This window comes from Gymnodraco acuticeps, unplaced genomic scaffold (genome assembly GCF_902827175.1).
Source record: "Gymnodraco acuticeps unplaced genomic scaffold, fGymAcu1.1, whole genome shotgun sequence".
NCBI classification, from domain to species: domain Eukaryota; kingdom Metazoa; phylum Chordata; class Actinopteri; order Perciformes; family Bathydraconidae; genus Gymnodraco; species Gymnodraco acuticeps.
The window spans coordinates 4158621-4170520 of NW_022989810.1; the positions used below are offsets into that span (position 1 = coordinate 4158621).

The following is an 11900-nucleotide window of genomic DNA, read 5'->3' on the forward strand; positions in this document are numbered from 1 at the left end:
AGTATCTTTTAACTGATTAAACCGTATTTATTGGAATGTTGTCTGGCAGGTGCTGGTCGGGTCCTCGGCTCCGCCTGAAAAGATAGGGGAGTTTGCGAGAGCGCCGAGCAGAGATGTTCACAAGTCTTTTTTTGCAAGTCCAAGTCAAGTCTCAAGTCTTTGTGGGGTGAGACTTGATCAAGCTACAACGGAGCCTCCCTCCCCCCACCACCACCACCACCCCACACCACCACCCCACCACGACAAGCCGGTTGCTGTAACGGACAAAGACAAATATCTGCAAGCTGACGACATTGTGCATTTAAGCAACAAAAATGGACTACATATTTTTCATCTGAACACTAACAGCCTGAGACACAAACTGGCTGAACTCAGGCAGCTATTTATGAACGGTAAGGCAAGCATATTATGCTTTTCTGAGACCAAATTGGACAATTCCATTACAGATTCAGAGATTGAAATTGAAGATTATCTTGTAGTGAGAAGGGACAGGAACGTGAATGGAGGTGGTGTCTGCATGTACATACATAAAGACACCAATTTCAAAAACCGTACTGACCTGCATCATGAAAATATTGAATCTGTGTGGGTTGAAATTCTTTTTGACAATGCTAAATCTGTAATAGTCGGGACAATCTATAGACCACCGGAACAGAGTGACTTTTATGATACATTAGATGGGTGTTTGGCTGATGTGGGGGATGTAGAGACAATTACTATTGGAGACTGGAACACGGATATGCAACGTAAAGACACGTCCGTCTTCAAGTCCTTCAGTAGGACTTGTGATCTGCACGGCTTCAGCCAGCTAATCACCCAACCCACCCGGGTATGTGAAACAACACAAACTACCATTGATCTCATTCTGACCTCTGACAAGTCCAGGATCTCCAGTAAAGGGGTTATAGCATGCGGTTTAAGTGATCATTATATGATATTCTGTACCCGCAAAAAGCTAAAACAAAGGGCCGGCTGTCACAAAACAGTCATATCTAGAGACCTCAAAAACTACTCTAGCGAGGCCTTTAACCTAGAACTGGAGAGCCTGGACTGGTCAGATGAGCTCAGTGGTACACAAGTTGAAGAAACATGGCTTGGTTTCAAAAACAAATTCTCTGCAATACTCAATGATTTGGCCCCCCTAAGAACAACCAGGGTAAAAAATCGCGCTGAGCCGTGGATGCACTCCGGCATACTGACCGCCATGAAAAGCAGAGACAAAAAATGCTCTGAGTTTCATAACAGTCAGTCAATGCTTTCCAAAAGCACGAGCAGTGAACTCCAGGCCCACATGACTGAACTCAAAATTGAAAGAAACAGACTAAGAAATGACGTAAGCTCCATGATCAAAACTGCCAAAAAGAATTTCATCAATGTCAAAACTGAGGAAAACAAAAATAAACCCCGTGAACTTTGGAAATTACTCAATAACCAGCTTGGCTGCAGTAAAAAACTCAAAACGAGATTTTCTAACTTAAACATAAAGACAGATAACAGGCTCATCACAGACAAACTGGATGTGGCCAAGTACTTGAACATTTTTTTCACAAACATAGCCACAACTCTTGTAAATAAATTACCCTCCCACTCAGGGGCTTTTTGGAGTAGATCACATCATGACCTACTACAAAAACCTAGGGGTACGCAAAGATGATTTCAGTCTAGCAAGGGTAACAACAGCAGAGGTACTCATTAAACTGAGCGCCCTCCAACCTAACAAGGCCACTGGCCACGACAATATCCCCTCCAAATTCCTCAGAGACTCAGCAACCGCCATCTCACCAGTCATAGCTCACATAATTAACCTCTCCATAAAACAGGGAAAAGTACCCAAAGACTTCAAAATTGCAAGAGTAACCCCCCTGCACAAAAAGGGCAGCAAATTGGACCCAGGCAACTACCGCCCTGTTTCTATACTTACCTCCATCTCGAAAATCATGGAAAAAATAGTATATGAACAGGTCGAAAAGTACCTCGCGGAAAAGAAACTAATCTATGAATTTCAATCTGGCTTTAGAACATCCCACTCCACTGACACATGCCTTCTTTATTTGAGCGACCACATCAAACAAGAGGTGTACGAGGGCAAGTACTGCGGCATGGTGATGCTGGACCTACAAAAGGCTTTCGACACTGTCAATCACCCCATTCTGATTGACAAGCTAAAAGCAATTGGTTTTGATAAACTATCGGTGAGCTGGATGCAATCCTACCTGGAGGGGAGAGAACAGATGGTGGAGGTAAATGGTACTCTGTCCCCCCCCCTCCCAGTGAGCTGTGGTGTTCCACAAGGAAGCATATTAGGTCTGTTACTGTTCCTAATTTATGTAAATGTAATGTCATCAGCATGTGACTGCAACTTGTTCCTGTTCGCGGACGACTCAGCCCTGCTGGTCTCTGACAGGAACAGGTTGCAGGTTGAAAAAACCCTCAGCTCCGAGCTCGGCAGAATCTGCACCTGGCTCGCCGATAATAAATTATCATTACACCTGGGTAAAACAGAGTCCATTCTCTTCGGTTCGAAACATAATCTCAGCAAATCCGACGACTTCTCAGTTGCAGTGGGCGACATTATTGTCACAAGTAAGAAGGAAATTACATACCTAGGATCTATTCTTGAGGCAAACCTCTCCTGTGACAAAATGGCATCCAATGTAATAAAAAAAGTCAATCAAAGAACTAGATTCCTATACCGGATCTCCTCTCTGGTAAACAAAAACACCCTGAAAACTCTGGCAGGAGCACTCATTCAAGGGTACTATGACTATGCTTGCACGTCATGGTACCATAGCACCTCCAAGGCGCTAAAAATAAAACTTCAAACATCGCAAAATAAACTGGTCAGACTACTGCTTGACCTTTCATCTAGAACCCACCTCACCTCTGCCCACTTTGACAACCTAGGATGGCTTAGAGTAGACGACAGAGTACAGCTACTTGCAATGGGCCTGGTCTACAAGATCCACTACACCTCTATGGTACCCATGTACATGTCAAAATTCTTCCCAAAGGTCAAGGAATACCATGATCATAACACCAGAGGGAGCTCCACAAATCATGTGAAACCCAGATTTGGCACAAAAAAGGGGGAATACACGTTTCGCAATTATGCCACATCAAGGTGGAACGCTCTTCCCACAACTGTAAAGGAAAGTAAAACTATACTTACCTTCAAAACCTCTCTTAAAGAGCACCTTCGGGGGAGAGCATTGCAAAACTGGCCCCGGTAATGGTACAAATCTCAACCTGTCGTTCAATGGACAGCTTCCCCCCCCCCATCTATGTATATACTCGCATTTTAGACTCTGTTACTAACTGTATATCTGTAGACTTGGTATGTCTTAAATGTCCGGTTAGGATGTATTAGAACTAGTGCTGTCAAAATTATCGCGTTAACGGCGGTAATTAATTTTTTGAATTAATTGCGTTAAAATATTTAACGCATTTAACGCATGTGCAGAATGGCCCGCCCCATACGTGCCACCAGTGGCAGCGCCAGGGTATTGCTGGGGTAGGCTACACCCATACCAAGAAATGGCTTAGCCCCACCATGAAAAATGATGTTAAAGTAAGCAAAATAAAGTCTGCCAACTCGCGCGGAGTAAATTGCACAGACAGCAGTTAGTAAGATTGATTTCAGTAGCCACGGTTTTGAAAACTTTTGTCAGGTAGTGATCGTCTTCTCAATAGAACATCTTTGATAACGGCGTGGTGTTTAGTGATGGGAATTCCGGCTCTTCTTGGTGAGCCGGATCATTTGGCTCGGCTCACCAAGAAGAGCCGGCTCTTTCGGCTCCCAAACGGCTCTTCAGTTTACCACATATTATACCTTTTAATTAAATCAAATGTAGCCCTGTTTTGACTAATGAATGATGTATATGTGTACACATAGGCCTATATCACTTAAATTATTCAACACATCCTTTGTACTGAAGTATTCAAAAGTAAAAATTACATGTTTAATATAAATGATTTGCTGTGGCCAAATGTTTTCAAATCTGTAATCAAAAAGCTCCTCAAAAACACTATCGAAGCAGTTCATGCCGTTGCTACGTTAGTTCAAACAGTAACAACGGACTATTTTTCTTAGCGGATGCATGTCAATTTAAATAAATACATACAACTATTTGTTGAGAATGTGGCCATGTAATAAGCGGGATAATTAGGCCGCAAGGTGAACCTCGAAAAGTCCTTTAGAAAAGAAATCCCGCTCCACAGAAGTGAAACTACACAATCTTTAGTTCATAAAAAAGAACGATTCATGCTTATCCACCAAAAAAAATGTCGTCGCTAAAATTCCTGCCAATTCTTCTAGGCACGTAATTATTGGCTGAACTATTCCCTTCGAAGCGTAATAATATCTTGGTCCAAAGTCGTGCCACGGTTCATCACGTGATCGTGCTACACCAATTGGGTAGCTGCATATTGTCAACAGAAGTGAAAGATGGCGGCCGCCATGGTTTCATCGAGTAGCGGAGACGAGGAAAACGCACCAGAAAGTCTCAAAAAGTCAAAATTGTCAACACACAAACATTGTTACATGCATATTACGTCTGTGAAGCACGAAAAGGTTGATTGTTTTACCAATACAAGATGGAATACGTACAGGACAAGCTTACAACGGTCGCTCGGCTTGAAGGGAGACTCTCGGAACGTGGTGGCTGAAAACCACAAGCACTGTCTTGATTTCGAGTTCGAAGATATTCCTGAGGACGCTGGCTTCCACCACACATGCTACATAAGGTTTACCGACACAAAGGCCATGACGAAGGTGGAAAGACGGCTCGCACGTGAGGGAGATCAAGACGTTAGGGAGGACCTTGAGGTCGAGCCCATCCCATCGACGTCTCGCAGCACGTACCGAAGCCAAACAGAGAAGCTACGATCAAGGTCAGGCCTGCCAATCGCAGGCTCTGGCCCCGTCCTTCCTGCCCTGTGCATTATATGCAAGATGAAGGAGAAAATGATCATCAAAGCAGGCAAGCGACAAAGGGATCAACTGTGTAAGGCTGAAACATTAAAAGCAGGTAAGCAAACCCCCTCCCCCACCCACACACCACACACACACTACACACACACACACACACACACACACACATTCTCTGTGGTTGAATAACTGAAAGGTACAATTATGTGTGAGAGATACGTCAACAAACTCATTGAGTTGTCCTTTTTTTTTCCGTTTAGGCAAATTGCAGAAAGCTGCTGAGAAGAAAGATGACCAAAGTGTTCTTTTACATATAAAAGACAAAGACTGTGTGGCTCTGGAGGTGCGGTACCACAAAAGCTGTTACAGTCAGTACACCATGTTTTTGCTGAGATCTGACAAACCAGAGACAGAACAGTAAGTTATTTCTCCTTGGATTGCTTTACCTATTTGCACTACCACCAGACTGAAGTCCAGGTGTGTGTCGGCGATGGCTATATATATATATATACACATACACATACTTAACATTATAAGTAAACATCCAATTTCCTTCTGTTAGATGTGCACACAATCACAACACTTATTCATTTATCCATTTATTTACTTCTCATTCATGTGTTGTAGGGATGAGGCAATGTTTGATGCCAGTTACAAGCTGTTCTGTGAGAGGATCATCCGCCAGAGGCTGCTTGTCAACAATGAGGTGCTTAGAATGGGCCAGCTGAGGCAGGCCTTCATTGACATGGTGAAAGCAAACGAAGGTGTTGATGCTTCAAACTACAGGTAACTGCAATGTAATACAAGTCTTATTATTTATCATGTGCAAGGCCAGCTTTAAACAAAATGTGTATGACAGGCCTGTTTGGAGAAACCCCCATGATGTGTAGTGTGTAGTGTTGTTTGTGATGATGTGGGCCTTTATTTGGCTTCTTTGGTGTTAAATGTGCTGTATGGCAGATAGGTTCTAGTCTGTAATGTCTTGTATCACCTCCACCACTCTGCTTTTGATGGTACTCCTGTGACTCGTAATTGTCACTGTTTTGTTGTGTTACAGACAGGATCTGTTGAAGAAGAGGCTGGCTCAAGATTTCCCTCAGCTAGCGTTTCACATGCCCACCAAGCGCAACGTCTGCGAACTGGTTTTTGCTGAGACTCTGTCAAAGGATGCACTCGTGGACATGCTACCAGATCCATCCGGTACGGAAACAACACAGTCCAGTGAATTGAGCCAGACAGACAGCGACAATGAAACAGGGAGAACAAAGTGCCAAACAACACATGAGGACACAAGGACACTGTATACAGCAGCGTTGTTTTTGAAAAGACTGCTTAGTGACACTCCTGGCATGTCATGCCCATGGCCTCCCACTTCTGAAAATGTAAATGTCACTGAATCTCAAACTGTTGTCCCCATTGGACTATACAATCTGCTCAGCTGGATTATAGGTTCCACTGAGGAGCCAACACTGGATCATTATGTCAACATTGATGATGACATACATTTGAAAGTGTTGTCTGTTTGTCAAGACATTGTGTACCTTGCTTCCAAGGGCCGCAAGCAGACACCCAAGTCCTTGGCTTTAGGTTTAACTGTTCGACATTTAACTGGATCATCACGCATTGTATCACTGCTTAACAGACTGGGACATTGTGCATCATGGGACACAGTTTTGAGTCTAGACACTAGCCTTGCCCAACTGACACTAGTAGAAGGCAGAGACAAAATACCGAAGGGATTCTCAAAGCGGACACCCACAACACTTGTGTGGGATAACATTGACTTTGGTGAGGAGACACTATCGGGTCGTGGAACTACTCACCATACAAATGGAATTATGCTCCAGAGTGTGCCCGGCGAGCCTATGTCCACAGCAATCAGACAGCCACTGAGAAAGGGAGTTAGCTCATTCATAGCCCCCCCCCCCAATGCCTATACAACCTTACCATCAGTCCAAAAGGCAAGGGCCACAGAACTTGTGTCAACCAGTGCAGTCAGCGACATGCAGAATGGACACCCACTTTGCTGTACAAGCTGAAATGGCATATGCTTTTGTGAAGTCCACATGTACGGATAGTTGTACAATCCCAAGCTGGACAGGGTTCCATACACTGCTTCAGGATGAAAACACTCTGCAGAAGTCCGCATTGTATTATCTTCCAGTCATTGAAGCCTCACCAACAGAGATGTCAACAGTCAACACTATCCTGAAGCGAAGTGTCCAGATTGCTGACCAGCTAGAACTGGATCATATAGTTTTAGTGTTTGACCAGGCTATATGCCAAAGCACAGCAAATACGCTGGAAGGATGTTGAGTTTACAAAGCGTCTAGTGATTAGACTAGGTGAATTCCATACATGCATGTCCTACCTGAGTATTCTAGGCAAAAGGTTCGGAGATGCAGGACTGCAAGATATCCTCATTGAATCTGAAGTTGTTGCCCCAGGATCCATCAATGGGGTACTCAATGGCCATCACTACAATCGCAGCATGAGGGCTCATAAACTTCTATATGAGAGTCTGCAGCGCATCCGGTTTATCACCTTCATGGACTCCTTGCCACCCCAAGAGAGAGCTGCGTGCATGGATGTCATCACTGAGATGGAATGTGCCTTTCCAGACAGATTGATGGATGTTTTGAGTGCAGATCAGAGGTTTGATAATATGTGCTCGAAATATGCAGACTTTGTGCAGAGGAGGAGTACAGAGAATGCAACATTTGCTTTCTGGAGCTCATACATTGACATGATGCAGCTACTCCTCCTGTTTGTGAGAGCAACGCGAGAATCAAACTGGCAGCTTCACCTGTCAACCGTCCGGTTAATGATGCCATGGTTTTTTGCCTACGATAGAGTAAATTACGCTCGATATTTACCTGCATACTGGCTGGAAATGATGAATCTGCCTGTCACACATCCCTCTTGCCACAGTGACATGAATGTGAAAGGCCAGTGGACTGTCCAGCGACAAAGTGTTCATGGATTTGCCTCCATTGCTTGCGACCAGGCTATTGAGCAAACGCTTAACAGAGATGCCAAGACCAAAGGTGGCTGGACAGGGATCACACAAAATCGGTCTGCAGTGTATCACTGGATACTGTCACAGCATGAAAGAGCCGCGATAGCAAGACAGTGTGAATCAATGGCAGGGATATCTCCTGAGCTACGGACAAGAAAAGACCTGGACAAGACACGCATCTCTGCTGATGCAAAGGCTGTGAGTAGAATCTTGGACACTATTGATTCCATGCTCAACCCTTTTGATGTACACCAAGACGGCATTGTGTGTCTTAGCTCTGGAAGAGTAGCAACAGGAGAAATCACAAAGGATTTGCTTGTTGCCTCAGAAAAGGGTGAAAATGCTGTAAAGGAGTTTATGGAGCAGAGACTGTTATCCAAAACAGTTGACATATTTGCCCCCATAATATCACAAAAATTCAAGACTCTCAGTGATCAGAAAAGCCCCCCAAAAAATCTGCAGCAGGCAAGGAAGTGATTTTGCGTGCTGACAAGAAGTTATTTTCCAGGCTCCTCATCCTTGGCCAGAGCAGGAAAATTGAAATGAGGGAAATTCTGTCATATTCCTTGGGAACTGTGTCATATCCATGAGCAAGTGCTGATGGTTCACTTGCCAAAACAAACAAATCAGCTCTCATGGATCTATTGCAGAGCAAAGGTGGAGAGTGCTTGGTTGACAAAGTTCCAATAGGTGGTGCCATTCTTTTTGATGGCATGGCAGTCATGCAGGCCATGCCATCCAGACCAGCAACATTTGGAGAGCTTGCAGAGACCATACTGCAGAGCATACTCCAACTTGCTTTGCATCACAAGTGTACACGCATTGATTTTGTCACTGACCGGTATCCACCCATCAGCATCAAAAGCCTAGAACGGTCCCGTAGAGCTGATGCAGGGTCACAACTAATAACAATCTTCAGCCCAGATCAGAGAACTCCAACCCAGTGGAAGAAGTTTCTCTCTGACGGAAAAAATAAGGAAGCACTGGCCGAATTCCTTTATGTGGCATGGACACATGCAGACCTCACAACAGTGGGTAAAAACCTCAGCTTGTACATTGCCCATCAAAATCAATGCCACTGTGTAACTGTCATGGAGGGTGTACAGTCTGTTGATGTTGTTGAAGACCTGCAGTGTGATCATGAGGAATGTGACACACGGGTGTTTTTACATGCCCAACATGCTGCACAGGAGCACAAAGCTGTCATCATCAAGAGCTCGGACACTGATGTGGCAGTCATTGCTGTAAGTCTGCAGGCAGATTTGCCATGCAGCTTATATGTGTTCACAGGGACTGGCAACAGGACACGGATCATTGACATTGCCATGGTGTCATCAGCTCTCGGAACCAGTGTGTGTTCAGCCTTGATTGGAATTCACACGTTCTCTGGGTGTGACTCCACAAGCGCTTTCTATGGCAAAGGCAAAAGAAAGTCATTTGCTGTTGCATGTGAGAAAGATGACTACCTTAAGGCTTTCAGAAGTTTAGGTACTAACTTTGACTTGGAGCAATCAACATTTGCACTTCTTTGCCGGTATGTATGTCACCTGTATGATCAGCCAGCAGCCGAACATGTAAATGATGCTAGGTACAAGGCTTTCTGTATGGCATCATCGGCCTTGCCAGAATTAAGCATTCCCCCTACTCATGATGCCCTCCATCAGCACTGCAAAAGGGCAAATTACCAGGCAGCAATAATGAGGTCCTGTCTCAAAAGAGAAATGAATGCTCCATCACCTGCTGGATATGGTTGGGAAATAGAGGATGGGAACTTACACGTCACCTGGATGACAAGAAATCCTGCCCCTGACAGTGTGTTGCATGTGATACACTGCAGCTGCAAAGAGTCTGCCTGTGAGAAAGGCAGATGTTCATGCTTCTCTGCAGGACTCTGTTGCACAGACTTATGTCGTTGCTCAAATTGTGCAAATAAAAAAGAAACAGAGGAAGAGAACGATGACTGCCCTGACACTGACAGTGAGGAATAGGAATAAAAGAGCCTTCTTTCCATCTTTCTTAAGCTCTTTTCTGTTCTTTTGGTTTTAGTGCCTGGCCGACACGCTCACACATCACTCATAGATACGTTTGTTTTTGGTACTAGAACAGAGTATAATCAGCAGGACTCTTTTAACCAGCTGAGGCAATCACAGCCCCAATCAGCCGCTCCGCCCAGCCTGACACCAATCAATTATACTACATTACATGTCCTTCTACTGTTTTCTATGTCATACCTTTTATATTTGTAATAAATCTCGTTTTTATGGTTCATCAGTGTTGTTTTCATTTGTGGAGGGATGAATGAGTAAATAAATGAATCAATGGACATTGGTATAAGTAAGGCAAGGCAAGTTTATTTATATAGCACTTTTCAACACAAGGCAATTCAAAGTGTTTTACAAAAAATTAAAGACATTAAGAAAATGGCATTTAAAATCAGTCATTCAAAAGAAAAGCTAATAAAAGAAACATTAAAAGAAAAAATACATGGATAAAAGTTACAGTGCAGTCTAAGATATGAATAGTTCAATTAAAAGCAGCAACAAAAAGAAAAGTCTTCAGCCTGGAAGTACTGCATTTTATTGATCTAAATTACTTAACGTAACAAGTTAACCTTCTTCTTGGACGCAGAAATCAAGTCATGTTTATTTTAAGAGTGCATTTAACGTGTACAGGGTAACAACAGACAGACAAAAAGTCCTCAGTCTAATGGAATAATCCCAATGAACCTAGCGATGTGAACATGGCAGTCCAGGAATGATAGTTTGATAAATATGAGTTTGATATACTTTATTAATCCCCGTGGGGAAATTGTTTGTAGCTGGAGTTGGCTGATAAACGCTGCTAGTCAATGTTGATTCGATGGTCAACTCTGTTCCCAGATAGTAAAACCTCTCACAAATACCGCGTATATAACGCAAATACCTCGGACTTAGTGATGTATTAAGACATATGACAAAACATGACATAAAACAAGCATACAGCACTGTTTAGAATCCATTTGGTCTGGTTTAGCGTAACCATGGCGGCCGCCATCTTTCACTTCTGTTGACAATATGCAGCTACCCAATTGGTGTAGCACGATCACGTGACGAACCGTGGCACGACTTTGGACCAAGATATTATTACGCTTCGAAGGGACTAGTTCAGCCAATAATTACGTGCCTAGAAGAATTGGCAGGAATTTTAGCGACGATATTTTTTTTGGTGGATAAGCATGACTCGTTCTTTTTTATGAACTAAAGATTGTGTAGTTTCACTTCTGTGGAGCGGGTTGAAACGATAACAGGGTTCACCTTATGGCCTAAATGTGCACATTGCATAATGTGCCTTCATGCCGATCTAGATCCCTCCGCAAAAAAAATAAAAAAAACCGTCTCGTTCGCGGGTGCGAGCCGGCTCCCGTCGTTCACTTAAAAGAGCCGGCTCTTTGAGCCGGCTCGTTCGCGACCGACACATCACTAGTGGTGTTGTTGCAGGAAATCCCGACGGAGAATACTTTTGCTGTAGTACAGGGGTGCACATAACTGGTACGCAGGTTATGTGCGTAATCTGAAATGCGTACCGTCACTTGTGTCACAAAGCGCATTTGCGTACCGACGTACTTGTGAAGCTTTTCCAGAAGGCGGTTAGATCACCGGACGACAGAGTCGGTCTCCGTGTGCACAGACAGGGCTGCTGTTAACGTCGGTCTGTACAACTAGGCCATAAGGTGAACCCTGTTATCGTTTCAACCCGCTCCACAGAAGTGAAACTACACAATCTTTAGTTCATAAAAAAGAACGAGTCATGCTTATCCACCAAAAAAAATATCGTCGCTAAAATTCCTGCCAATTCTTCTAGGCACGTAATTATTGGCTGAACTAGTCCCTTCGAAGCGTAATAATATCTTGGTCCAAAGTCGTGCCACGGTTCGTCACGTGATCGTGCTACACCAATTGGGTAGCTGCATATTGT

The 11900-nt window shown here is 43.8% G+C and overlaps 1 protein-coding gene across 1 annotated transcript; it reads left to right on the forward strand.

The window, feature by feature from the left end:
• The first annotated feature begins 5301 nt into the window (after nt 1-5301).
• Nucleotides 5302-10025, forward strand: LOC117555275. The gene is made up of 5 exons (XM_034230132.1): nt 5302-5344; nt 5555-5713; nt 5985-6828; nt 9137-9190; nt 9993-10025. The coding sequence occupies exons 1-5, from the start codon at nt 5307-5309 to the stop codon at nt 10023-10025; spliced, it is 1128 nt and encodes a 375-aa protein (XP_034086023.1). The 5' UTR covers nt 5302-5306.
• The last annotated feature ends 1875 nt before the right edge of the window (nt 10026-11900 follow it).